The sequence below is a fragment of the Panthera pardus genome, unplaced genomic scaffold (assembly GCF_024362965.1).
Source record: "Panthera pardus isolate Hobbes unplaced genomic scaffold, ASM2436296v1 HiC_scaffold_22, whole genome shotgun sequence".
Taxonomy (NCBI): Eukaryota; Metazoa; Chordata; class Mammalia; order Carnivora; family Felidae; genus Panthera; species Panthera pardus.
In genome coordinates this window covers 12,205,735-12,229,550 of record NW_026526788.1, presented here as the reverse complement: position 1 = coordinate 12,229,550, position 23,816 = coordinate 12,205,735, and the positions used below count along the sequence as shown (strand labels likewise).

The following is a 23,816-nucleotide window of genomic DNA, read 5'->3' as shown; positions in this document are numbered from 1 at the left end:
AGGCAGAATCAGAACTCCGAGAAGGCTCTGGTCAAAGTAGACCCTCCCCTCTTATTCCCCTGTTGGGCCTGAGAAAGTGCCATCGCCCGAGACCTTCATTCCTCAGATACGGTAACATTCCCAAATACGATTGCTCTCCTTGTAGCCTGCCTTTACAACAACAATAGTAACGTGCGTCTGTAGGCTTTCCCCGTCTCCAGGGCATACTCTCAGGCCTTATTTAACTTGATCTTCATGAAAGTCCTGGAAGACGGGCAACGATGCTCGCCCCCTTGGCAGACGAGGAAGCAGATCTCGGGCAAAGTGCTTTGCTAGAGTTCATGCCCCTCGTCCAGGACCAGAGACCAGAACCTCCCGACTTCTGGCCCAGAGCGATTTCATACCAGGCTGTTCTCCTGGCGTCCTTTCCGATAGAAGTTAGAAGGCCAGGACGTCTGACGTTTACCTCGATGTCTTAATTGCGACACATGCCGAACACAGGCCGTGTCAAGTAAACGTCACGGGGCCCAGCAGCCAAACGCGGACGAGAAGAGGTTGACCACAAGCACCCCGACCACCGTTGTGGCTCGGAGACTGGCAAACCGCAGTGTAAGTGAGGGCTTAATTCCAGACACGGCACTGTCACCTTTTGACAGGTACTTGTTCCGGAAAGAAAAATACAAGGGCAGTGGGCGCAGGTGCAGAAGTCAGCGTTGGTGGAAATTCGGGGTCCTTCACCCCGGGGTCTAGGACTTCGTCGTGGGGAGCACAGAAACCATCCTAGGATAGGCCCCAATCATTTGTGGTTTAAGGGGGGGGCGGAAGGGGCATTTCCCTGGGTTGAGAGTTCCTAGCTTTTGGTAGATTCTTAAAGGAGTCTGTGGTCCAACAAGATGAACAGCGAATGCTGTAATAATCCATCTGGAGAACTTAGGCAAATCTCGCTCCCTCCTTCACACACCATTTCAATGTCAGTTTATGGTGTTCTTCAATTGGTCAAACACCTCGATTTTCTCCTTATTCGGTCCTCACCACCATGAGGTAGATGAAGCCCTTACCGCGGCCCTCCCTGCTCATGCCGTCACGTGTCCCCCCCCCCCCAAAGCCTACCAGTACGGAGACATGAGTGAGGCCACTTTGCCATCGATACTGGGGTCCCACGAGCTCCCGATTCCTACCTGCTGCCGCAGAAACCCCAGTCCTCCCCCCAAACCCACAAGCAAGCATCTGCGGGAGTTCTCCAGGGTGTGTTTCGTATGGTCACGAGTCAGGCCACGGCCACGTGGATCCGTGTGGTTGTTGCACCCACAGAGGTACGGGTCCCACCAGCTCACTCCAGCCACTAAAGCCCCTGTGCCCACAGGGCACAGACTCTCTCGAGTGGGAAGGAAAATGTTCCCTTCCTCCAGGCTGCCCTCAGTCAAGGACTCTCCAGTGCACTGCTTGAGTCCCAGGGTGTTAGAGAGTTGGGTGAAACCTCTTGGGATGAGTACACATGCCTTTATGGTCCTCTGGTTGCCAGTCAGCAGGAGTCCGGATCACATGCCATGCTGCTTCTTGACCCTTACCCCTTCCCACCTGTAGGGCCTGTTTCTGGGACTCTTTGCAAGACTCCTTCCACCCCCCGCCCCCCCGTCCCCGTGGGGATTTTCTGCTGGCTCTACCGTCTACCCCGGAGTCAACCACAGTCCCACTGGACACGGGTCTGCAACCCCAATTGTAGTTACGGTTCAAAAGTGCCCCCCACCCGAGAAGCCTCCTCGACTCCTATGTAAACTGATTAATAAAAACAGACACCAGGGAAATAGAGGCGGGACATCACAGTGGGAAGAGTGCGAGCTTTGGATCCACACTGCGTTCATAGGCTAGTGATTTGCTAGGAACCTGGGGCAAATTAGTTACCTCTTTGGCCCCAGCTCCCTCATGTGTGGATGCTAATAACCGTACCTACCACGTTGGGATGCTGAAAGTTTAAGGAACGACCGGTCCACGAGTAAATGTTCCATATATGAACAGACCCCCACTGCATACAATGAAAAGACCCTGAAATCTTGAAGAGACTCTGTGGCCATAGTTACATCAGTTTGGAAGCAGCACAGATAAGGTGTTCATCGGTTAGCCAGTAAATATTTACGGAGTGTCCTCCTGTGCCAAGTTTAGGTTTGTTCTAGCTGCTGGAGGTAGAGTGGTAGTGAAGACAGATGTGAGCTTGCGAGGACAGATATACAGCCCAGTTTCCGAACCCTAGAACAGTGGGTTCTTCCCCCCCACCCCATCCCATATCAGTGGTTGCCAAGCCTGTTCTTCTTTAAGCCAAATAATGTGTTAATTTCAGTGAAATCTGAGGCAGTCTATGCAACAGAATGGGTGGGCTTGGCCTCCCTCCCCGTTGGACGGCAGCCCGGAGGGGGTCGGGAGGAAACGGCTTGCAACCCTGTTCTGTGCCACATCCGTGACGGTCTCATGGGAGGGGTTGGCCTCTGACGGCTTTTGGACTGTGTAGACACAGTTACGTTCCAAACAGTGATGGATATGTATATCAGAAGGTCGAACACGATATCATTCATAGGGACATCGTTTTAATCAGTCCACGAAAGTCTGAGTGACCACCACTGACCATTTGAAATTTCTGTGGCCACAGACACGTAGTCTCCAACTTTGGCCATCAAACAACTGTATATTTCTTGATCACTTATAATCTGCAGGCAGTATTTTCTTTTTATTCGGACCATGTCTCCCAGAAGTATTTTTAAAAAATTTTTTTAATGTTTATTTTATTTTTGAGAGAGAGACAGAGTGTGAGCAGGGGAGGGGCAGAGAGAGGGAAACACAGAATCTGAATTAGGCTCCAGGCTCTGTGCTGATAGCACAGAGCCCGACATGGGGCTTGAACTCATGAGCCATGAGATCATGACCTGAGCCGAAGTCGAATGTTCAACTGACTCAGCCATCCAGGTGCCCCTATTTTGTTCATTTTAATTTTCTCGAAGGTTCACATTTCTCCTTAAATTACAAAGCAAAACAAAACAAACAGAAACCTCAGCCTACTCAGTCCAAAAGCAAAAAAAAAAAAATTTTTTTTTAAGTGTTTGTGATGATTGCATAACATGAGTTACTCCTTATATTACTCAAGGATCTACTTTCATGTCCATTGATTATACCACTTTATTTTTCACTAGATACAGAGTTTTGAGGTTGTTACAGATCCTCAGGGCATATAAATGTCTCATCTGAATTTTTTAAAATGGCACCTCAAGCTTGTCAAGTTCTTGACTGGTGGCATTTGAGGAGGGTCACAACATGGTGGCCTTGTGAGTCTTGACCGTTTGATGACGTCTTATGTAGCCCTGACTTGCCAAGACAGGGCTTGAGGGCTTTCCATATATCCCCCCAGCATTTATTTAGCACCTACTGTGTTCCGACCCCGGTGTTTAACACAGGATATCACATTTAATCTGGATAACACCACTGTAAAGATATTTTGCTCCTATGAGGAAATAAGTATTGGAAAGATTAAATAACTCGAAGCCCGGATTGAAATCCAAGTTATCTTGGTTCTAGTTTTTGTACTTGTTCTACTAGGCATACTTGTGTGTGCTTTAAATATCTGGGATTCCAGGACATTCTAGAACAGTTTGCTACTACGCCTACCAATACCTGGTTTGGAGCCATTTGGTAGTAGTTATACAACATCACATATTTGTAAGAGACAACTTTTTGCTGAAGTAGGAGGTGCCTCTGGCATATGCTGTAATTATTTTAAAACAGATAATCATCTAAGTATTGCTTGTGGATTGCACTGAACGACATTTCAGTACAAATTCTGCTGTCACCAGCTTTTTGCGGTCATAATACTCTTTAGAGCAGAAGCAAAAGGCTCAGTGCGTTTATCTGTTGTATGTGTGACGTTGTGTATTAGGAATTTGTTCTTTGACATTGTTGCTTTAAGATTATCTTGGTGGAGAGCTGAAAACATGTTTCTTAATTGTGTTTGTATTTCTCTAGGCATGGTCCTTCCTGGTATGTACTTTAACTTTCCAAGTAGTTCAATTATTATAATTAGATATTTATATTAATTATAAATGGTTAAGAACATAATTTAAAAAAAAAATCCAAATGAACCAGTTGGAATTGCTAACAGTTCATGATCCAGCCAGTTATAAGAGAATAATGCTGCATTCTTCTGTTGATTGGAGTCCAAATAACAGGAAATTTCTGGATCAGATGCAGCTGTTGTCTACAATGTTGTATTTGGCTGACAAAAGTAAACTTGTTTCTAAATTATTGTTGCACATTTTGTCCCTGGGATTTAAAGAATTTATAATCCCTTGTGCTAATTACTTCTGAGTGCTGTTCCTCAGTTAGTTTTGCAAATCCAAGATGCTTTCTCTACTGCATTTGTAAAACATTTTTAATCGATGAAAGATAAATCAATTTTAGATGCAATTTAAACGGACACACCTGGTTGGATTGTGGATAATTGTACTTCATTTGTTTGTGATGTGTGATTATGCATGAATTTAATTTCAAGCTATGATGATTGATAGTTGTAGAACTGGGAATGAATACACAGCTTTGTTACGACTGTAAAGTTCTGCGCTCTACCAGAATGAAAAGGTAAAATTCTGAAGATACCATTTATCTTGGGCATTGTTTTCATCACCGTTGTTTTCCTCGTTGTTATTTAAAAAGCCCAGCTAAGCAATAAAAAGCGATTTCGTTTTTGCGTAGAAACAGCCCTTGTTTCACGAAACACGGAGTTATGTGTTGGACTAGCCATGGACTCCGAACCCAGCAGTCGTTTCGAAAGCGAGATGGATCCCCGTAAGATCAGTGCTCGCTTCGGCAGCACGTACACTAAAATCAGATCACTGTAAGATCAGTCTCGGCAGACGAGCGGCACACGATGGAAAAGGCTGACAGCCCGAGTCAACGTGTGAAACCGTGGAGGGTGCTTCAGCACAGAGTGCCCTTGTGGGATAAATTCCTGCGGTAGAACAGTTGGTAACGCTCGTAGAGAAAGCACAGTAAATCTGCTTATACTGATTGTTGCTGCAGGCGGATGAGTTTGGGCGGCCTCAATTCTCAGCAGACCTCTTTCCCTAACTCCCCGAAGATTAGCTCTCTTATCTTGACCACCTGCCAGGAAGGGCCGTTTCCCCAGGTCAAGGCCAACGTGAACGTGGCTGAGAGACTACCTTGGGCAGGAACCTAGTGGACCGAAGGAGGTGATTGCCACAGGAAAGTGCTGGAGCCCTTGGATTTCAACCTAGAATAACTGCCCGAAGCCAGCACTGCAAGGGTGTGGTGGGCAGACCTAGGCTCTCTCGGGCTTCCCGCTCGCTTTTTGCTTTGCATTTGGTTTTCCTTCATTTTGGTCAAGTCGCTATAAGCAGTGTGGTCCGTAATCCACAGAACGCATGCTATCTAGTTAGATCATCGACAGCCTTGAAGGGGTTCCTGTTAGCCTCTCTCCCCTTTTCTCAGCTCGACTGAGCGGTAGGATTAATCATCTTCCATCATCACCCTCCACTGGCGAAGTGCTAGACGACAGGGCCACTCTCGGCAACCCAGCGATGTACGTAGTATTTGTCAGCCCATCTCTCAAGTGGGGAAACAGCACAGGGAAGATGAGTGGCACAGGCAGTCAGTGGGAGAACGCCTGAACTTTGAAACTAAGGAGTTATTTGAACGACAAAACGCCTGACTTCCTGTGCAAGCGTCCAGCTTGTGGTTTACCAGGGCTCCCATGGCGGGTCACAGGGTTTTGAAGGTTAGGTTTAAAAGACTTCATGAATCGAGGGGGTATTTCCTCAGGTCCATAAATAACTGCATTTGTTTCCTATGGAGTTGAATGCTTTCCTTATTCACATGCTCTTGTTCCCTTCTGAGTCTTGAACTTGGGAAGCCCTCCTAAAGCTTCCTAAAATTCTTCACTGTCGTACACTCAATGGCGTGCCCCATTTTCTTGCCTGTAAGTACAGCAGACGTAGTTGGTGGATGTTTGGCGTCACCATAGAAGTGGGGAGACAGCTGGTTGTTTCTTTTTTCTTTTTTTTTTAAATGTTTATTAATCTTTGAGAGAGGGAGAGAGAGACAGAGACAGAGCACAAGCAGGGTAGGGACAGAGAGAGGGGGAGACACAGAATCTAAGGCAGGTTCCAGGCTCCAAGCTGTCAGCACAGAGCCCGACGTGGGGCTCGAACCCACGAACCGTGAGATCATGACCTGAGCCGAAGTCAGATGCTTAACCGGCTGAGCCACCCAGGTTCCTCTGGGTTGTTTCTTTTATATTATCTGGCCTCATTAAGAAATGAGATGTTTCCAGGAAGCCGGATTATAATCTTTGAAGCCCCAAACTAAAAAACGACTACATCTTTTAACCATTTTGTCTAGAAGTATTTAAAAATGTACTGCTAAAAAACCCCAAATGATTTCATATTCACTTTAAAATATGTGTTAAACGCAAGGCAACTTTAAAAGTGACTTCATTGGGGGCTCCTGGGTGGCTCGGTTGGTTAAGCGTCCAACTTCGGCTCAGGTCATGATCTCACGATTTGTAGGTTCAAGCCCAGCATCTGGCTCTGTGCTGACAGCTGGGAGCCTGGAGCCCGCTTCGGATTCTGTGTCTCCCTCTCTCTCTCTGCCCCAACCCCGCTCACACTCTGTCTCTCTGTCTCTCAGAAAATGAAAAAATGTTAAAAAAATTTTTTTTTAAATAATTAAAAAAAAAGTGACTTCACTGCCACTATTGAGCTGAGTGGTAACATAATGGTGCCCTGAGGGGTTACTGGCCCCACACAGAAGGAACCCCTGTGACTCTCCTTTTGGTTTATTAGTCGGGGTTCTCCAGAGAAACAGGAGACGGGTGGGGGGGGGGTGGGGGTCACAGACAGAGAGGGAGAGATTGATTTTAAGGAACTGGCTCTCACAGTTGCAGAGCCTGGCAAGTCTGAGATCTGCAGGGTGGACTGGCAGGCGAGAGACCCCGGGGGAGACGTAATTCAGCCCCACAGTCTGTGGGCAGAATTCCCTATTCTTCCTAGAAAGTCCGTCTGTTTCTGTTGGGTCCTTCAAGTGATTCTCTGAGGCCCACCACCTTACGGAGGGTAATCTGCTCTCCCCAAAGTCCCCTGACTTACATGTTCATCCCATCTTAAAAATACCTTCAGAGAAACATCTAGAATAATGTTCGACTGACTACCTGGGAACTGCAGGCTAGCCGAATGGACACATAGAGTTTCTACATCAGTTTTTAAGTCGTTTTCCTGCCTCTTCCTTTGAGGCCAAGCTGTCGCGAGGCATGGTTACAGCTGAAGACGTAAATTCTCTGAACACCACCTCCCACACCTTCCAGTTTGTTGTGTTGTATACGGAGAGACCAGAATGCCAGTTGACTTAAATTCTTTGTAAAGTAGGATACTTAGCCTCAGGGGGAGAGGTGCTCGCTGTCCATGGGAAATGCATCAGTTTTAGGAAACCAGCCTTGCATGGTTTTCCCTTCTCTCTGTTTTTCGACTGGTAGTTCTCTATAGCAGTTGGGCTGGTGAGGATGTTGGTCCTCAGGTCAATCTTTCCGATAGCATTTAAAGGTGACGCTGAGCCTGGACCATAGTAAACAGAGCAGGTGGATGGCTTGGTCCTTCCTACCCGCTAGTGTTAATGGTCTGACTCTTTTTTCTCTCTCTCTTTTCAATACAGTGTGTTGGTAGCACAATGAGAGCCTAAACAGAGAACAAGAGATTGGCCAATGTTGTTACAGGACTCATTTCCAAGAGAGACTAGAGGTTTGCGTTTGGGTTTGCTTGGCCAACCTTTATTTTGTGTAATTGGATTTCTAAAGACCTTAAAACTCTTTGGTATGTTGAGGTCAGCACCACGCTTTCAAAAGGGAACTCAGAAGAGAGATGTCCCCTCCTCAGTCCCCAAATTAGGTCACTTACTGAAGCCACCTCCGTGATTTGAAACGCAGCCCACTTTTCACAGATGCGCCTGTCTCTTGCTTTGAGAAGCCTCTCAAGGACTTCTTGTCAGACCCCCTGGAGAAATTGCTGCGGCCAACACAGCCATGGGGGATTTAGGTCTTTGTGCCCGTGCACTTCAGGCAGTGTTTGAATGCACGTTGTGCGCATTCGAATCGCCCTTCAAGGATGATACACCTTGGATCCCGTATTCACGCGTCCTGTGGCTCTTTCTACAGATGGAGTGATCAGCATGAGCATCCCCATCGTGCTGCCTGTCTCTGCGGATGACAAGACGCGGCTGGAGGGACGCAGTGAGTTTGTCCTGACCTACGATGGACGGAGAGTGGCCATCTTACGAGACCCCGAATTCTACGAACACAGAAAGGAGGAGCGTTGTTCCCGTGTGTGGGGGACGGCGTGTGCAAAGCACCCCCACATCAAAGTAAGTTGCAAGACCTCTGGAAGGGCTCTCTTGTTCTCGTTCGATTTTGGATGAAAAGCGTTCCTTTTTATTCCTTCACGAAGGACTTAGCAACACCGGGGTAGATGGAGGAAGGCATTCCTAAGGTGGGACTTACAGGCTTTGCCTTGGGAGATCTTGTTAGAAAGGGGCAGAAAATGTCTTCCTGTTTGAGGGCTGCTCTGAACGATCCCCTGAATCCCCGCATGATGGTGACTCCCTCAGCTAAATGGGAAACGACTGGACCGGGTATCATTTAGCCTGGCACCCCAAATACAGGGCAAAAGTCAGAGCCGCAGCGGTGCCCCAAACTAGGGCTTGTGGTGCTCTCCATCTTGAACATTCACCGGGGAAGTGCGTTCCTTCATGCAGAATGGGTCCAAGCAAACCCTGGTAAGAGACTCCAAGTTCATGCTCTGTGGCCAGCTGAAGGGGGGTCAGTGACATCCTTTCAGTGAACAGAGCTCAGCACATATAGCGGCAGAGTTTCCAGAGGGAAATAGCGCGTTTTTGTCAGTGGCTATTTTAAGACTGAAAAATGTGGTCATCTGATTATGATCATCTTGAGTCCATCCTGCCTACAGGCAAAATAGGCTAATCTTCCTCAGATTCCTTCACAACCTCTACTTGGTGGGGGTCGGGGAGGGGCAGGAATGGAAAATACCATGGAATCACTGGGTGTGGTTCATTTCCCATAAAGACAAGTATGTGAAACTGAATGCAAAAGCCAACCCTCACCCAAGATCAGAGCATTAGGGTTGAAATTTTAAAAAGCCTTAAACTAGTAATTCGACTTACCAGCTTCCCCAGGGGGCTGGAGTAACAGACTTCCAGAAAATTCATGGGGACAGAGAGCAGTTTGAAGCCCAGGAGACACTAAGAAGCCTTGTGATCAGACAAGATCTGGGCCTCAGTTTCTTCACTGATAAAAGGAGGGGCCAGACTCAACTCCAGAATCTCTCTCAACCCCATGACCCTAGAAAATGGCTGTTTGAACAAACCTATTGGTACTGGTCGGGCAAATGTTTGTTTTGTTTTGTTTCCTTTAGTTGTGAAAGGTTGCAAGGTAAGAGAAGGGCTCTTTCAAGGCCCCCGGTGACGTGACGGCCTCTGAACACAAGAGGTTAATGGGCAGCTTTTCATTTATTGGACACGATCCGTCCTGCAAATTAAGCATCTTTAACTTTAACGCACATCCAGTTCAAAGTCATCTGAACAGGGTCCAAGAGGCTGGCAGACAGTCCTTGAAATGGCTGGGCGCTGACTGAGAGTGATTTCAGGAATTGTGTCCTGGGCCTTGATCATGCCTGTGGTGCATTTATTTCCTGATCATAATTGCACAGGGTTGGGATGTTATCTTCGGTCAGTGACCTAAAGGATGAATAATAGTGACCTTTTATCCTCCTACCTCAGAAATTTCCAGATTCAGAAATCTCTGGGCCTATCATCCACATCTACATGATAAGCGCTAAAAGAAAACAAACAAACAAAACCCCCCCTCCCCCAAAACCTAAGGAAGCCCTTAAGCAATTATTTCTTTTCATTTTGTCTCACAACATGTGTTGGCACTTGGAGTTCAGAATTTCTTTCTTTTCTTTTTTTTAAGTTTATTTATTTATTTTGAGAGAGACAGAGAGCAAGTGAGCACAGGGGAGGGGCACTGGGGGGGTGGGGGGGAAATCGATGTGCAGGGCTCGAACTCCTGAACTGTGAGATTATGACCTGAGCCGAAGCCAGATGCTTCATCAACTGAACCACCCAGGTGCCCCGGAGCTCAGAATTTCTTAGAAGCAGGCATGACCTGTGGTCTTGGTAATACAGTCAGTGGCCCTTCTGTTAGAACATCAGGGGGGACTCTGTAAACATTCCCAGTGAGCTAATGGCGAGAAATGGGCCATGGAGAACGAGACAGAGGAAGCCACTCACGGTAGATTCTACACTCGGTGTTTACCAGAGACACAACACATGGGATTTATGGGGGGAAGGGGCTCTTCTCGTTGCACCTTTGTTTTTAGCACCTCAAAATTTACAGTAACGCTAAAAGGTGTTATTTTTCTTTTTAACCCCAAACTTGCAAAAGTCACCCCTTCCAAAAGTAACCGTGGGCCTTGTATTTGCACTTGGCCCTGGGAGTGATATTTGTGTGAATGGTCGGCCACCACGGAAATGGTCTGCTTCCTCAGTTCCCCACGGACACCGCCCTGACCCTCCACCCTAGTCCCCCCCTCATTGAGTTGCTCACTGAACCGTGTGACACGACATCAGGTGAGGTCACGAGAGCAGGTGAAAGTTGCGGAACTAAACCCCAGAGGAGCCGTGTTGCTGCCTCCCAGCCTGCTCCCTGCATGCTTCCATGCCCTGATTATTTTGCGCAGTGATTACTCTCGTGAAGCTCCGAGGAATCATTAATCCCATTTACGGACGTAGAAACCAACCGCTTGGGGCGCGGCTTCCCGATGAGGCGTAGCAGTGAGAGAGGGTCTGCATCCCGAGGTCTGCAACATACAGCATGTGGTCCGTTAGGTCCACGGCATCCCCTGGGGAGCCTCACAAGCTCCCACCCTCACAGACCCTGGTGTACTTGGCCGGGTCTGGGTGCCAGGGTGAGTCCGGGAAGGTCGGGAACCATGGCGTTAAGAGAATTCTTCGGAGCGGTTTCCCGCAAGCACTCGACACCCACACGCCCAACGCCTCCCCAGCCCTGCTCCCCAAAGGCGGTCCACATCCAAATCCTGGACGTCCGCCTTGCTTCTTTCTCCTCCCCGCTTCGTTTCGCCGTCGGGTCCTGGCGATGCTCCTTCCATGTATCACTTGAACTTGCTCACTTCTCTGTTCTACCGCGTGTGGGGCCATTCACCTTGCCCTTGTCCTGCCCCACCGGCCCCACTGTTTTGTCACTTCTTAGTCTCCTGCCACCTCTTGGTCAGCCCCCAGCAGTGCCTGGGCTGGGCCACTGGAAGGGCTGACCGCGCGGAGCCTGAGCGTAGGTCCCTCCGAAGGCAGTGCCCATGCAGGACAGCAGGTGCAGTGGCAGGACCAGCAGGTTTGGAGGGGTCCTGGGGGTCCTGGGTGCCCTGTCCTGCCATCTGGGAGACGGCTGTGTGCACTTGAGCTCTGCCTCTTCTCCCATCTGCAAATGAGGCATGAAGGCCCCGTTCCCTCCATCCCCTCCGACTTCCTTGCGGCCCCAGGCCTCTCTGATGTGGACAGAAGAGCACAGAAATGGATATATGCTCTCCACGTGCACCGCCTGGGTTGTCTCTGCCTCTTGATGCAGATCTCCGGACCCTGTTCTCCTTCTCTGCATTTCTGTTGCCTGGCCCAGCTCCCCTTTCGCTACCCTGTTCGATTCCCCCCGAGCCCGTTCCTCCCTGCTCTCCGTGTGCGCAGGTCTGCAAACTCCAGCTGCGTTCCTTTGCCCGCTTTTGGCAGGAGGCTTGAAGCAGGTGGGGGCTGGGCGATTGGGCAGAGCCACTGAACCTCCCAGCCTGGTAGCGGAGTCTCAGTTCTGGGGCGCGTTGGACCACCCTGGGGAGAGAGATGCCCTTTGCGCCCTCCCCGTCTCAAAAACGCCCAAAGCATAGTGTCAGCACTGCTTTTCAGATAGACACAGGCCTGGTTTGTGAACCAGGTTGGTTCCATGTTGCCTTCACCAGCAGAATGGTATAGGGTGGACCCCTAGCGTCCAGAATGAGTTACTGCACTCCTAGGGATTTGGGGTGTTCACGTCTTTCAAAATTTTATCTGTAGCCTGACTGGGGCAATGAAGAGAAAGTAAATGAACAGGGAAGGATATTTTACAATATCTTATTAAGTGACTTTTCTCGGCACCAAGTTTAGAAAGGGGGCCACGGACCCAAACCCTTGAAAATCACCCTCTGTACCCAGAGTTTCTCAATGCCAGCACTGTTGACGTTGGGACTGGGTGATTCTTTGCTGTGGGGACTGTCTCGTGCCGTGCTGGGTATGTAGTAGCATGTTTCTGGCCTCAGCGCATTAGATGCCAATAGCACACCCTTCCCTGCCCCCATCATGACAATCAAAATTGTCTTCAGATATTGTCAAATGTCACCAGGAGGGGCAAAATCGCCCTCTTTTGAGAGCCACGGCTGTATCCCAGTTCCCCAGATGTTGAGCCCCGATGGAATGCAAATCATTATAAGCTCCAACATCCAGCCACAACAGGGGATGTGAACCAGGGGTATGCACACCCTGGGTGCCTTGGCGTCTTCCAGCTCAGCGCTTTATCTTCCATCAGCTTTATCGCGCTACTCCTGCGCCCTCTCCTCAGCTGTCATCACAGGTGGCCATATTGTCCTTGGACAGCACGAGAGCAGTCATGGAATTTGATCAGTGGAAGGGTTATGAGATCATTAACTGATGGAGAAGTTGGACTTTCCATAACGTCCATCTCAGCAACTGAGACCCTTGCTTTAACAAGGTTGTAGGTTGTAACTGATCACATCACAGCATTATATGGGGCGTATTTAGGTTTATGACAAAACAAAGGTCGTGTTTTTCTTCTCTCCCCAGCCTTATTGAGATATAACTGACACACAGCACTGTGTGAGTCTAAGGTGCACCTTATGACCCAGTTGGATGTCACCAAGTGGGTGACATGGGTGACACCCATGTGTCCTGTCAGGCCCGAGGGTGTCTTCCCTCCCATGAGGGGAGCGCTGGCCTTTCCTCCCTCCATCCCACACTGGCTTGTTCTTCCTTTTCGTTCCTATGGCCGCTCCTCAACGCCAGGCTCACCCCTAACATTTGTGGGGCCCGGGGAAAGGCCAACATACTGCATCTGAAGGTCACATATCTAACTCACGAACCGCCAGAAACAATGTGTCCCATCCTTCTTCTCTGACAGCTATGCCTTGAGAATAACCCGGAAGGTCAGATTCCAAGGTATGCTTCTTGATTCTGCACTAGAACACGGTGCCGTGTGAAGAGTTGACTCCTGGCCTGCAAGGAACCCTCCTTCCTCTTCTATGCTTGGCCTTGTCCCACACCATGAGGGCGCCCTGGGCTGGGTGTCCAAGCTGCACCCACACCCCTGGAAAACTCCCTTCACTTGGCCAGTCTCCAGAACCAGTGCTGCCCTGGCAGGGTCCACCCTGGAAAGACAGGCGGGGGCAGAGGGGTGAAGCGCTCTGACTCCTGGGAGCCAGCTCGAGGCTCCTTACGCAGGGAATTCTGGAGTCCCATGTGCACAGGTCATGACCTAGACCTTGGAGATGTAGACCAAGTGCGCCTGCCCCCCCCCCCCCCCCCGAGGCTTCTTTGCCCTGACAGAAAGGGGCACAACCACAGAGGGGAAGAGTGGGGTCATTGATAGTGTGAGACACGGTGCACAGAGTGTTTCCTATAGGTCTCCATTTCCTGTCCCTCACTCACCCTTTCCCAAAGTCACCTTTTCAACTGAGACTTTGCCAAGTGAGGGTATTACTAGTAACCGCAGTGAAATCCTCAGTGAGTAAAAAAACAGGTCCTAATCTATCCATTTATCTATGCCCAAAGCATATAACCTAACATTTACCATCTGTAGCATTTTTGAGCGTACCATTCAGGAGTGTTAAGTCTATTTACTTTGTTGTGAAAGGAAGGGCCAGAACGTTTGTTTGGCAAATCTGAAAATCTATACCCATCAAACAACAACTTCCCTCCCCCTCCCAGGTAGAAGCCCTCCTATTTGCTGTTTCTATGAATTTGACTCGTTTTAGATGCGTCTCCTAGGAGGGATGATACAGTATTAATCTTTTCTGTGAGTGCTTTTATTTCATTTAGTGTAATATCTTCATCCACGCTGTAGCCTGGGACAGGCTGTTCTTCGTTCTTTTTTTTTTTTTTTAATTTTTTTTTTTTTTCAACATTTATTTATTTTTGGGACAGAGAGAGACAGAGCATGAACGGGGGAGGGGCAGAGAGAGAGGGAGACACAGAATCGGAAGCAGGCTCCAGGCTCTGAGCCATCAGCACAGAGCCCGACGCGGGGCTCGAACTCACGGACCGCGAGATCGTGACCTGGCTGAAGTTGGACGCCCAACCGACTGCGCCACCCAGGCGCCCCTGTTCTTCGTTCTTAAGGCTAAATAATACTGTTGTCTGTCTGTGCAAGTCATGGTTTACCCATTCATCTGTTGTTGGGTCCTTGGACAGGTTCTACCTCTTGGCTTTTGTGAATAGTGTTTTTATGAACACGGGCGTGCAAATCTCTTCAAGATCTTGCTTTCCATTCTTTTGGCTATATGCCCAGAAGTCGGATCGGTGGATCGTATGGTAGTTATATGTTCTAATTTTTTGAAGAAATTCCACAGTGTTTTCCACAGCAGCTGCACCATTTTACAATCGCACCCACAGGGCACAAACATTCTGATTTCTCCACATCCTTGCCAACACTTGACATTTTCTGCTCTTGCCAGTAGTCATCCTAACAGGGGTCAGGCTTGCATTTTTCTGATGAGGAGTGATGCTGAGCGCCTTTTCCTATCCCGTTGGCCATCTGTAGATCATCTCTGGAGAAATGTCCATTCAAGTCTTTCACCCATTTAAAAAAGCAGGTTATTTAATCTTTTGTTGTTGAGTTGTAGGACTTTTTAAAAATATATTTGGAACATTAGCCCCCATTAGATGACTTGCAAATATTTTCTCCCATTCTTAGGTTGCCTTTTCACTCCGTTGATTGTGTTCTTTGAGGCACACAAGTTTTAAAGCTTCAAGTAGTCCCATGTCTATTTTTGTTTTGTTGCCTGTGCTTTTTGGTGTCCTATCCAAGAAACCATTGCCATGTCCAAGGTCATGAAACTTCTCCTCTGTTCACTTCTAGGAGTTTTAGAGTTTCAGATCTTACATTTAGGACTTTAATCCATTTTGAATTAATTGTTTTTACAGGGTATAAAATAAGGCTCTAACTCTATTCTTTTATCTGTGGATATCCAGTTTTCTCAACACCATTTGCCAGAGACTGCTCTCTTACCATCCAGTGGCCTTGGCACCCTTCTCAAAGATTATTTGAGAAAAACAAGATTTTAGCTAATTAGTCTGTGCTTAGCCTTGGGTGTGGATTTGGCTACATACTGCTGCTCTTTGGACATTTTCTTTTGTTTCCAAATTAGAGATAACTAAGAAAGATGCTCCTTTGGAGAGTTTCCTTAGTAAGTGTGCTTAGCAATAATTAATTAATTGGTAGAAAACAACTTGCCTGATTTTTTTTTTTTTTTCCCCAGCTTCTCTATTCTGGGTCCTTATTGAAAACAGTCTAAAGATACGTGAGGTTGTATTAGGAATGTACCGGCAGTGGTCCTCGGAGAGTGGCTCACAGAACACTGGGGGTCCCCAAAACCTTTCCCCAGAACCCCAGTCTCAAAACTGTTCATACTCCTGAGACATTATTTGCCATCTGCACCGTGCTGACGTCAGCACTGAGGTACAACAGCAGTGGCGAATAAGATTGCCGGCTCCTCAGACTCGGGACAGGGACAGCCGGCCCCACTCGGGTGGTTGTGCCCCTCACCACACACACTTGCAGGCAAGGCAGTGCCAGCCTCAGTCGAGAAAGTTCTTTTATCTTTTTTTTAATGTTTATTTTTGAGAGAGAGAGAGCACAAGACGGGGCGGGGCAGAAGAGAGAGGAAGACACAGAAGTAGGCTCAGGCTCCGAGCTGTCAGAGCCCGATGTGGGGCTCGAACTCATGAAATGTGAGACCATGACCTGAGCCGAAGTCGACGCTTAACCGACTGAGCCACCCATGCATCCCAAGAATGTTCTTGATGAAGCTGTAAAAACAATTACTGAATCTGGACACTTGATCATGTCCTTTTAATAGTCTATCACCAGGCATCCAACTTAGGCTCAAGTCATGATCTCACGGTTCATGAGTTTGAGTCCTGCGTTGGGCTCTGTGCTGACAGCTCAGAGCCTGGAGCCTGCTTTGGATTCTGTGTCTCCCTCTCTCTCTCCCTCCCCTGCTTGCGTTCTGTCTCTCTCAAAGATAAAAAACGTTAAAAAAAAAGTTTGTGTCAGGAGACGGGCAGTGCACACGAAAGTGCTTTTGTCACACGCCACGGATACACAATGGTTGTCTCAGTCAGAGACTCGGGCACCTGAGCCGTGAGCAAAACCAGCCACTTTTCCAGGAAATGCGGTTTTTGCTTAGATGACTGACAAACTATGGCTACTCAGACTTGGTTATTTGGCAGATATTTAAAAACAAAAACAAAAACAAAACAGTGAACGTGTCACTTCAAGGAAAACGATGGAGGGTGTTGGTTGCCAATGATCTCAAACTGAGCTTTCAAATGAAAAAATGCTGGAAAGCTTTTATTTGCCACAGTGGGTCTGGCATCTTCCCAACACTTAAAAAATTGTCTGATGATGTTAATAAATATCAAATATTGATATTAATGGCAAGTATATAGATATTAATATTGATATTGATATCAAATATCAATTTTTTTTACATCCTAAACTGAAATATGTTGACATCTGAGAAACTGACAAACTCAGTGAACCAAGAGTTTCTTTTTTTTTTAAACTTTGAGAGTGAGGGAGGGAGGGAAAGGCAGAGACAGAGGCAGAGACAATCTCAAGCAGGCTCCACACTCAGCATGGAGCTCAATGAGACGCTTGAACTCACAACTGTTGAGATCATGAACTGAGCCAAAATCAAGACCCAGACGCTTAACTGAGCCACTAAGGCCCCCTTCACTGCCTTCTATTAAGTCAGACATTAAAGAGATTTGCAAACATGTAAAGCAATGCATTTCTCTCTCTTCTTTCTTGGAAAACATTTATTTTTAACTAAAAATAAAGTTATTTATATTACTATACAGTAGGTTTATATTAATCTTAAGCAAATTAAAAAATATTTTTAAAATTTCCCACTTTTAATTTCTAATACGGAAAATACGATAGGCAAGAGCCACAAAAACAAAAGCTCTTTGGGGGGTCCTCAGTAATTCTGAAAAGCATAAAGGGGTTGAGAGACCACATAGTTTGAGCAAGGCTGCGCTAGAAATGCTTAAGAACTGAAGGTGGTTCTTCAACAGGAACCCGAGATCGGTTCGGAAGGAGAACACTTTTTTTTTTCCAGGTAAAACAGAAGCTGATCTAATCTCCAACACCTTTGCTAACGGTCTGTTCTAGATGGTGATGGAGAGCGGGGATTGGCTGGTTGGTGGAGACCTGCAGGTGCTGGAGAGAATCAGGTGGAACGATGGGCTGGACCAGTACCGCCTGACACCTCTGGAGCTCAAGCAGAAATGTAAAGAAATGAATGCTGGTGAGTAGGCTGGCTCGAGAGGGTGCGTCTGTTAACACTCGTCGCCACCCTCCCGTTACACAATTAAAGATACCAGGAATCGGCAGGTTTATAGTTAAAAAAATTTTTTTTTAATGGTTTTAAGTTTGAGAGAGAGAGAGATAGAGAGCGAGCAAGCAGGGGAGGGGCAGAGAGAGAGGGAGGGAGGGACAAAATCGCAAGCAGGCTCCAAGCTCGGTGCAGAGCCTGATGCAGGGCTCGAACTCCCAAACTTTGAGATCAGGAGTGGAGCCAACACCAAGAGTCTGACGCTTAATTGACCGACTGAGTCACCCAGATGCCCCGGCATGTTTATAGTTTTCAAAAGCTGGAAGCCTCCATCAGCATTTGTATTGGCACAGACTGGAATGAGCGTATAAGGTTGATGTATATCCATATATTGGAATAGTTGCAGCCCGTTAACGATATGCATGGACACAGAAAGACACCCCGGCTGTATTTATTAAGCAAAACCGCAAACTGCAGAATAACATGCAGAGCAGAGTTCTGGAAAACAAAATAAAATAACTGTTCTTAAGTTAAATAACTGTATATAAGCCAAGGTCTGTGCAGAGTATGTGCCAAACCGCAGGTGACAGCGGCTGCTTCTTGGGGACAGGGACCAATGGGCAGGAAGGTTTTCATTTTACGTATTTTGAAAAAGAGAGAGAAAAAAATCATGATAGGATTTTAGGTAGTTTCTATATCCTATCTTGGGCTTTTCTGTATTTCCCAAATTTTCCATAATGGATATTTCTTTCATAACTAGAAGGAAAAATTAAGCCTCTCGGGGGTCCATTATTTTTTTTTAAGTTTCATTTATTTATTTTGAGACAAAGAGTGAGCCAGGGAGGGACAGAGAGAGAGAGAGGGAGAGAGTCCCAAGCAGGCTCCGAGCTGTCAGCACAGAGCCCTGACGCTGGGCTCGAACCCACAAACCGTGAGATGGTGACCTGAGCTGAAATCAAGAGTCAGACGTTCAACCAACTGAGCCACCCAGATGCCCCAGGAGCCCATTATTAAGTGGAGGAGTTTTGGAGATTTATTTTTTTTTTTTTGACAGTTGAAGGTGAAATATTTTTTTTACGTCTTTAGATTATTGAAACTTTTCCCAGGCCCCAGAAGGTGCTGGTCATGGTTCTTGTGCTGGGGACGTGAGAGACAGGAGCAAAGGGTAAACTGAGGACTGACCAGCACCAGCTCTGGTCTGAGCCGTGCTTGGCTGCAAAGGCCCTGGCCACAGATGTCTTCATTTCCGAGTCAGGCTCTCCCTCTAGGGCTTCCTGCCTGTGTGTCCCCGCCCTGTGGATGCGGTCTGGCACTGTGGGCACCTTTGGAGTAAGAGTCCTGAAGCCCCAGGTGGAGTCTCTGGATGCTGTTTTGTTTTGTTTTTTTTAATGTTGTATTTAGTTTTGAGAGAGAGAGAGACAGAGCATGAGTTGGGGAGGAGCAGAGAGAGAGGGAGACACAGAATCCGAAGCAGGCTCCAGGCTCTGAGCTGTCAGCGCAGAGCCCGACGCGGAGCTCAGACTCCTGGACTGTGAGATCATGACTTGAGCCAAAGTCGGACGCTCAACCGACTGAGCCACCCAGGCGCCCCTCCTGTTGATTTTCCAAAGCTGATGGGCATAGCAAATGCTCTGTGCCTTAGACATAGCTGTGTTTCCTTTCTTTTAAAATCAAAGTTCTATCTGGCTTTACTAAACGATTCTTGCAAGCAGAGGGGAGCTCCCCTGCATTTCCTCTTGTTCTTGCGGATGAGTGACAGCGTGCACTTCCTTCACCTCGCCTTCCTCCTCTCCTTTCCCAGATGCGGTGTTTGCCTTCCAGCTGCGCAACCCCGTCCACAACGGCCACGCTCTGCTGATGCAGGACACCCGCCGCCGACTCCTGGAGCGGGGTTACAAGCACCCCGTGCTCCTGCTGCACCCTCTGGGTGGCTGGACCAAGGACGACGATGTGCCCTTGGACTGGCGGATGAAGCAGCATGCAGCTGTGCTCGAGGAAGGTGTCCTGGACCCCAAGTCAACCATCGTGGCCATCTTCCCGTCCCCGATGTTGTATGCCGGCCCCACGGAGGTGAGCTGTCTCCAGGCTGGGCTGTGGGCCTCAGAAATGTGGGCTCAGACTTGACTTAAGAGGAGTGAATGAGTCTCTGGGATCCTTTTCCCTCATGAGCAGATTCTGGAGTCTTCTGCTGTGTCTGTTTTTTTTTTTAATTTTTTTAAAATGTTTTATTTTTGAGAGAGAGAGAGAGAATGAGAATGAGCGGGGGAGGGGCAGAGAGAGAGGGAGACAGAATCCGAAGCGGGCTCCAGGCTCTGAGCTGTCAGTACAGAGTCCCACACGGGGCCCGAACTCGCCAAACCGTGAGATCATGACCTGAGCCGAAGTTGGATGCTTAACCAACTGAGCCACTCAGGTGCCCCCTGGTCTCTCTTCTTTATCCAACTTCATTAGGTTTCCATTTCATTTCTGTAAAAATGCTAGAAACACCAAGTCGAGTCTGTTACGCACTGCCTCTGAGAACACGGAGGTTGGTGTGCAGATAAGGAGAATGCAGCTTAACTGGGGTGGTATTGGGCAAACTGTATTGAACCTAATATTCAATTTCCAAAGTCTAGTCACTGAGTCACCACACAGGCCCTGTGAGCTCCATTAGAAAGCCCCACTAAAAGCTCAGTGTCCCCTTTGATCATAACACAGAGAGCCTGTCAAACAGACTTTCTTTGTCCTCCTGGACCACCACTGTAGCGGGTTTGAACACGTTTGCAGGAAGTATGATGAACTGCGAGGGTCACAACTGTTTGGAATGCCCCAAACCGAGTTTAGTAAATTCTCTTCAACCAGATCAAAGTACCTGGTCTCTGGCTCTCTTCTCCACCCTCCATATTTCTATCTGAGCTTTAGAGAGGGCAGTTCATTTTGAAATCCCAATATTTGTGTCAAACTAGAATCGATGTCTGTGTATAATCAGCTCATTATTGGCAATCAGATAATCAAAGATGTTGGAATTTGTAATTTCCTTTAAACTGTGATTTATTCTGAATAGGGAGGGCCTGGAAAGTAAGATTCACATGGTTCTGTAGAACAGTAAGGTCCCCATGCTCCTGGCTCACCTGCCTGTTTAGAGAGAGCGATTAGGAAATATAACCTCAGGTTCCAGGAAGCTGGGGGGTCAGGCAGGGGGGATTCGGGTCTAAAGCTCCTACCTCATGTAAACAAGCATGAAGAAGAGCTTGGGGTCTTAGATACCCCATGGACTTCTGCACCTATTAGGTGATCCTGTCACTGAATTATTTTTACAGCAGAATAAAGGCATCTCTGTAAACAGGGACCCAAGAGTTGGCCAGTGGTGACCAGCATCTCCCTCCCGTGATGTCTCCTAGGTCCAGTGGCACTGTAGGTCCCGGATGATCGCAGGGGCCAACTTCTACATCGTGGGCCGGGACCCTGCCGGAATGCCTCACCCTGAGACCAAGAAAGACCTATATGAACCCACTCATGGGGGCAAGGTCTTGAGCATGGCCCCCGGCCTGACCTCTGTGGAAATCATTCCATTCCGAGTGGCTGCCTACAACAAAGCCAAAAAAGCCATGGACTTCTACGATCCAGCAAGGTAGGTTTCCAGAGGAGGAGGCGTTCATCAACATCTGCTCAACCAGAAAGAGGCGGCAAAGCTTGGGCCCCGTGCAAGCTCTCCAGTGCTTCTCCACCTTCTCCTAGCAGGAATGAGAGTCCCTTGAAGGCCAAGACCGGTCTTACACATTGTGTGTCCCCGTAAAGTCGTAGCATGGCCGCCTGGTATGTCAGTAGAGGGTCCGTCCATAGCTCGCTTTCAGCATGTCTCCCCTGAGCTCAGAGCTCACAGACGCAGGCGGGGCAGCAGAAGACAGAGCAGGTACACGGGAAATGTCGAATGCATACCTGCTATCAGTCGCCCTTTCTTGTGCACATTCCTTTACTGAAGACCTAGTGAATCACCCATTCCAGAAAGTGCAGCATTTTACAGAAAAAAACAGGGTCTAAACACCCCCTCACCTACCGCGGGCATCTTTAGGTTCGATGTGCCTCACCCACGCTGAGTTCTGTGTTGCTGTCCTGTGACAGGCACAACGAATTCGACTTCATCTCAGGGACCCGGATGAGGAAGCTGGCCCGGGAAGGGGAGAATCCCCCGGATGGCTTCATGGCCCCCAAAGCATGGAAAGTCCTGACGGATTATTACCGGTCCCTGGAGAAGAACAACTAAATTGCCCTCCGGTTCCAGAAGTTTCTTCTTGAAGTGCTCTTGGATTCCCTTTTCTATTTTTGTGATTAGATGCTTGGCATATGATTGCTTCTCAGTGACTGATTTTTCGTGTTTTATGACAAGGTTAAAAATTGTGTCTATAATTTAAAGTCAACTTCAATAATATATAAAAGAAAGTCACACTGAAGACCACATCTTAGCAGTGACAGCAATGCTGTTATGATTTCAGAATGAAATTAGTTGTATTCTCTTCTGCATCTGATTAGGCAGGTCCTGGATTTCTTGATGCTTTGACCTTGTGCCTAGTTTCCTCACCAGAAGGTAAAAGCGTGTTTTCCGGCGTAAGTCTTGCCAACCTGCACTCGCCCAATGTCACGGTAGTAAAATAAACCAGGTGAGCAACCTCTTCTGTACGACTGACCTAAGGCGGGGGAAACGATCCTCACCCTAAGTGAGGGGTGGCTCGCATAAGATCCTTGCCCCTATGTCACCCCTCGTACAACCTCGCTGCCCAAACTTTTAGGTGCTCACCTGCCTGGAGACCCCAAATGTGTGAAAATGCGGATTTAATCTCGGATCTATGCAACCTCGTTCTGCCGAGAAAGTTACGTTGTCTCGTAAAGAAGTCTTAGCGCCCTTGTGTGAGTAATCGAAGTCCAGTTAAAGGGTGATTTTCAGTTGGAGAGTGGAGCGTGCTTTGACCAAAAGATTTGCATCCGAGGCTCCAACCATCTGGCATTGTTGTGGCAGGTTAATTTCCCTCCTCTTTGCTGTGGTCATTGTGTCCTGGGTGAGGCGGCACTTGTCGGCTGCAGCTGCAACGGAAACCAGTTCACACCATTAGACTAGCCAGCTGTTGGGATGGGAAGAGACCACAGAAAACGTGGCCTCCAACCCTGTGGTCTCACAGAGGACCACACTAGGCGATGCATAGCACATGCTCCGTGAGCTGCTGAGGCTGCCAGAAAAATCACCACTGGTATCATTTAGGAAGGACTGGGAGGATGGGGGGCCCGAATGGGCACGCCGCCACTTGATTCCCTGTCTGGTGCTCTGTGTGCACTGCACATACGCCCGTCGGTTTGGCCAAGCTCCTTGCACCAGGGCACCCGCGAAGCAGACTTCTTGGATGCCAGAAGGTCCAGAGTTTTCTCACCAGTTTTGTAGTTTACGGCTGCAAAAAAAATCAAAACGCCAAAAAGCCCAAAAAACCCCGCATACTTTTCCAAAGACTTATGCTGTGCCGACACCTAACCTCCAATGGCTTTACTTCTTGGGAGGTGATCTTTTGTACTTTACGCATAATTCCTTGTTGCCAAAGAATATATGAAGAAACGGTACCTTGTGTACTTGGGTCTCTCTGGGAGAGACTTAAAACTGGAAAGAGAAAACTGTGATTTTTTTTTTCTTCATATTCTCAGTTTTTTTAAATGCTAATCTTCGCTAATGAAAGCTCTTTTGAGAATAAATCACATACAGTGGCCACAGCAAAACGTAACTGCCTTTACGAGAATAGTGCCTGTATTGATTTAATCATCAGAGGTACTCATTGCTGCCTTTTTAAAACAACAGCGTATTTATTGAAAACATGAGACGGGAGGGATGTAGTGCCTTAACTGATACATTTTGTGATTTTAAAAAATATATTTAAAATTGCTTTTCTGCTCTTAGTACCACCATAGTGCAAATGACTGTTTCCATGGACAAGCAATGCTTGTTTTTGTTTTAATAAAGTTCTCAGAATGGAAGCGGAGTCTTTTCTGCCTGTGACGCTGAGTGGGGGTTGGCCCCATGAGTGCTGAGAGCTGTGTGACTTTCATAATTGGAGATGGACAGCAGCAACCCTTACACTGCAATTAGGAGGC

The 23,816-nt window shown here is 47.8% G+C and overlaps 1 protein-coding gene across 3 annotated transcripts in view; it reads left to right on the top strand.

Moving 5' to 3' along the window:
* PAPSS2 (3'-phosphoadenosine 5'-phosphosulfate synthase 2) overlaps nucleotides 1-23,704 on the top strand; it is a 74,780-nt gene extending 51,076 nt beyond the window's left edge. For 2 of the 3 annotated variants that reach the window (XM_053910253.1, XM_053910254.1), the window contains exons 8-12: nucleotides 8,178-8,385; nucleotides 17,546-17,681; nucleotides 19,510-19,778; nucleotides 21,089-21,318; nucleotides 21,810-23,704. In XM_053910253.1, the coding sequence (XP_053766228.1) occupies nucleotides 8,178-8,385; nucleotides 17,546-17,681; nucleotides 19,510-19,778; nucleotides 21,089-21,318; nucleotides 21,810-21,951 (985 nt within the window). In that variant the 3' untranslated portion in view covers nucleotides 21,952-23,704. The remainder of the gene's footprint in view (nucleotides 1-8,177; nucleotides 8,386-17,545; nucleotides 17,682-19,509; nucleotides 19,779-21,088; nucleotides 21,319-21,809) is intronic. The other variant, XM_053910255.1, reaches the window with a different exon arrangement.
* The last annotated feature ends 112 nt before the right edge of the window (nucleotides 23,705-23,816 follow it).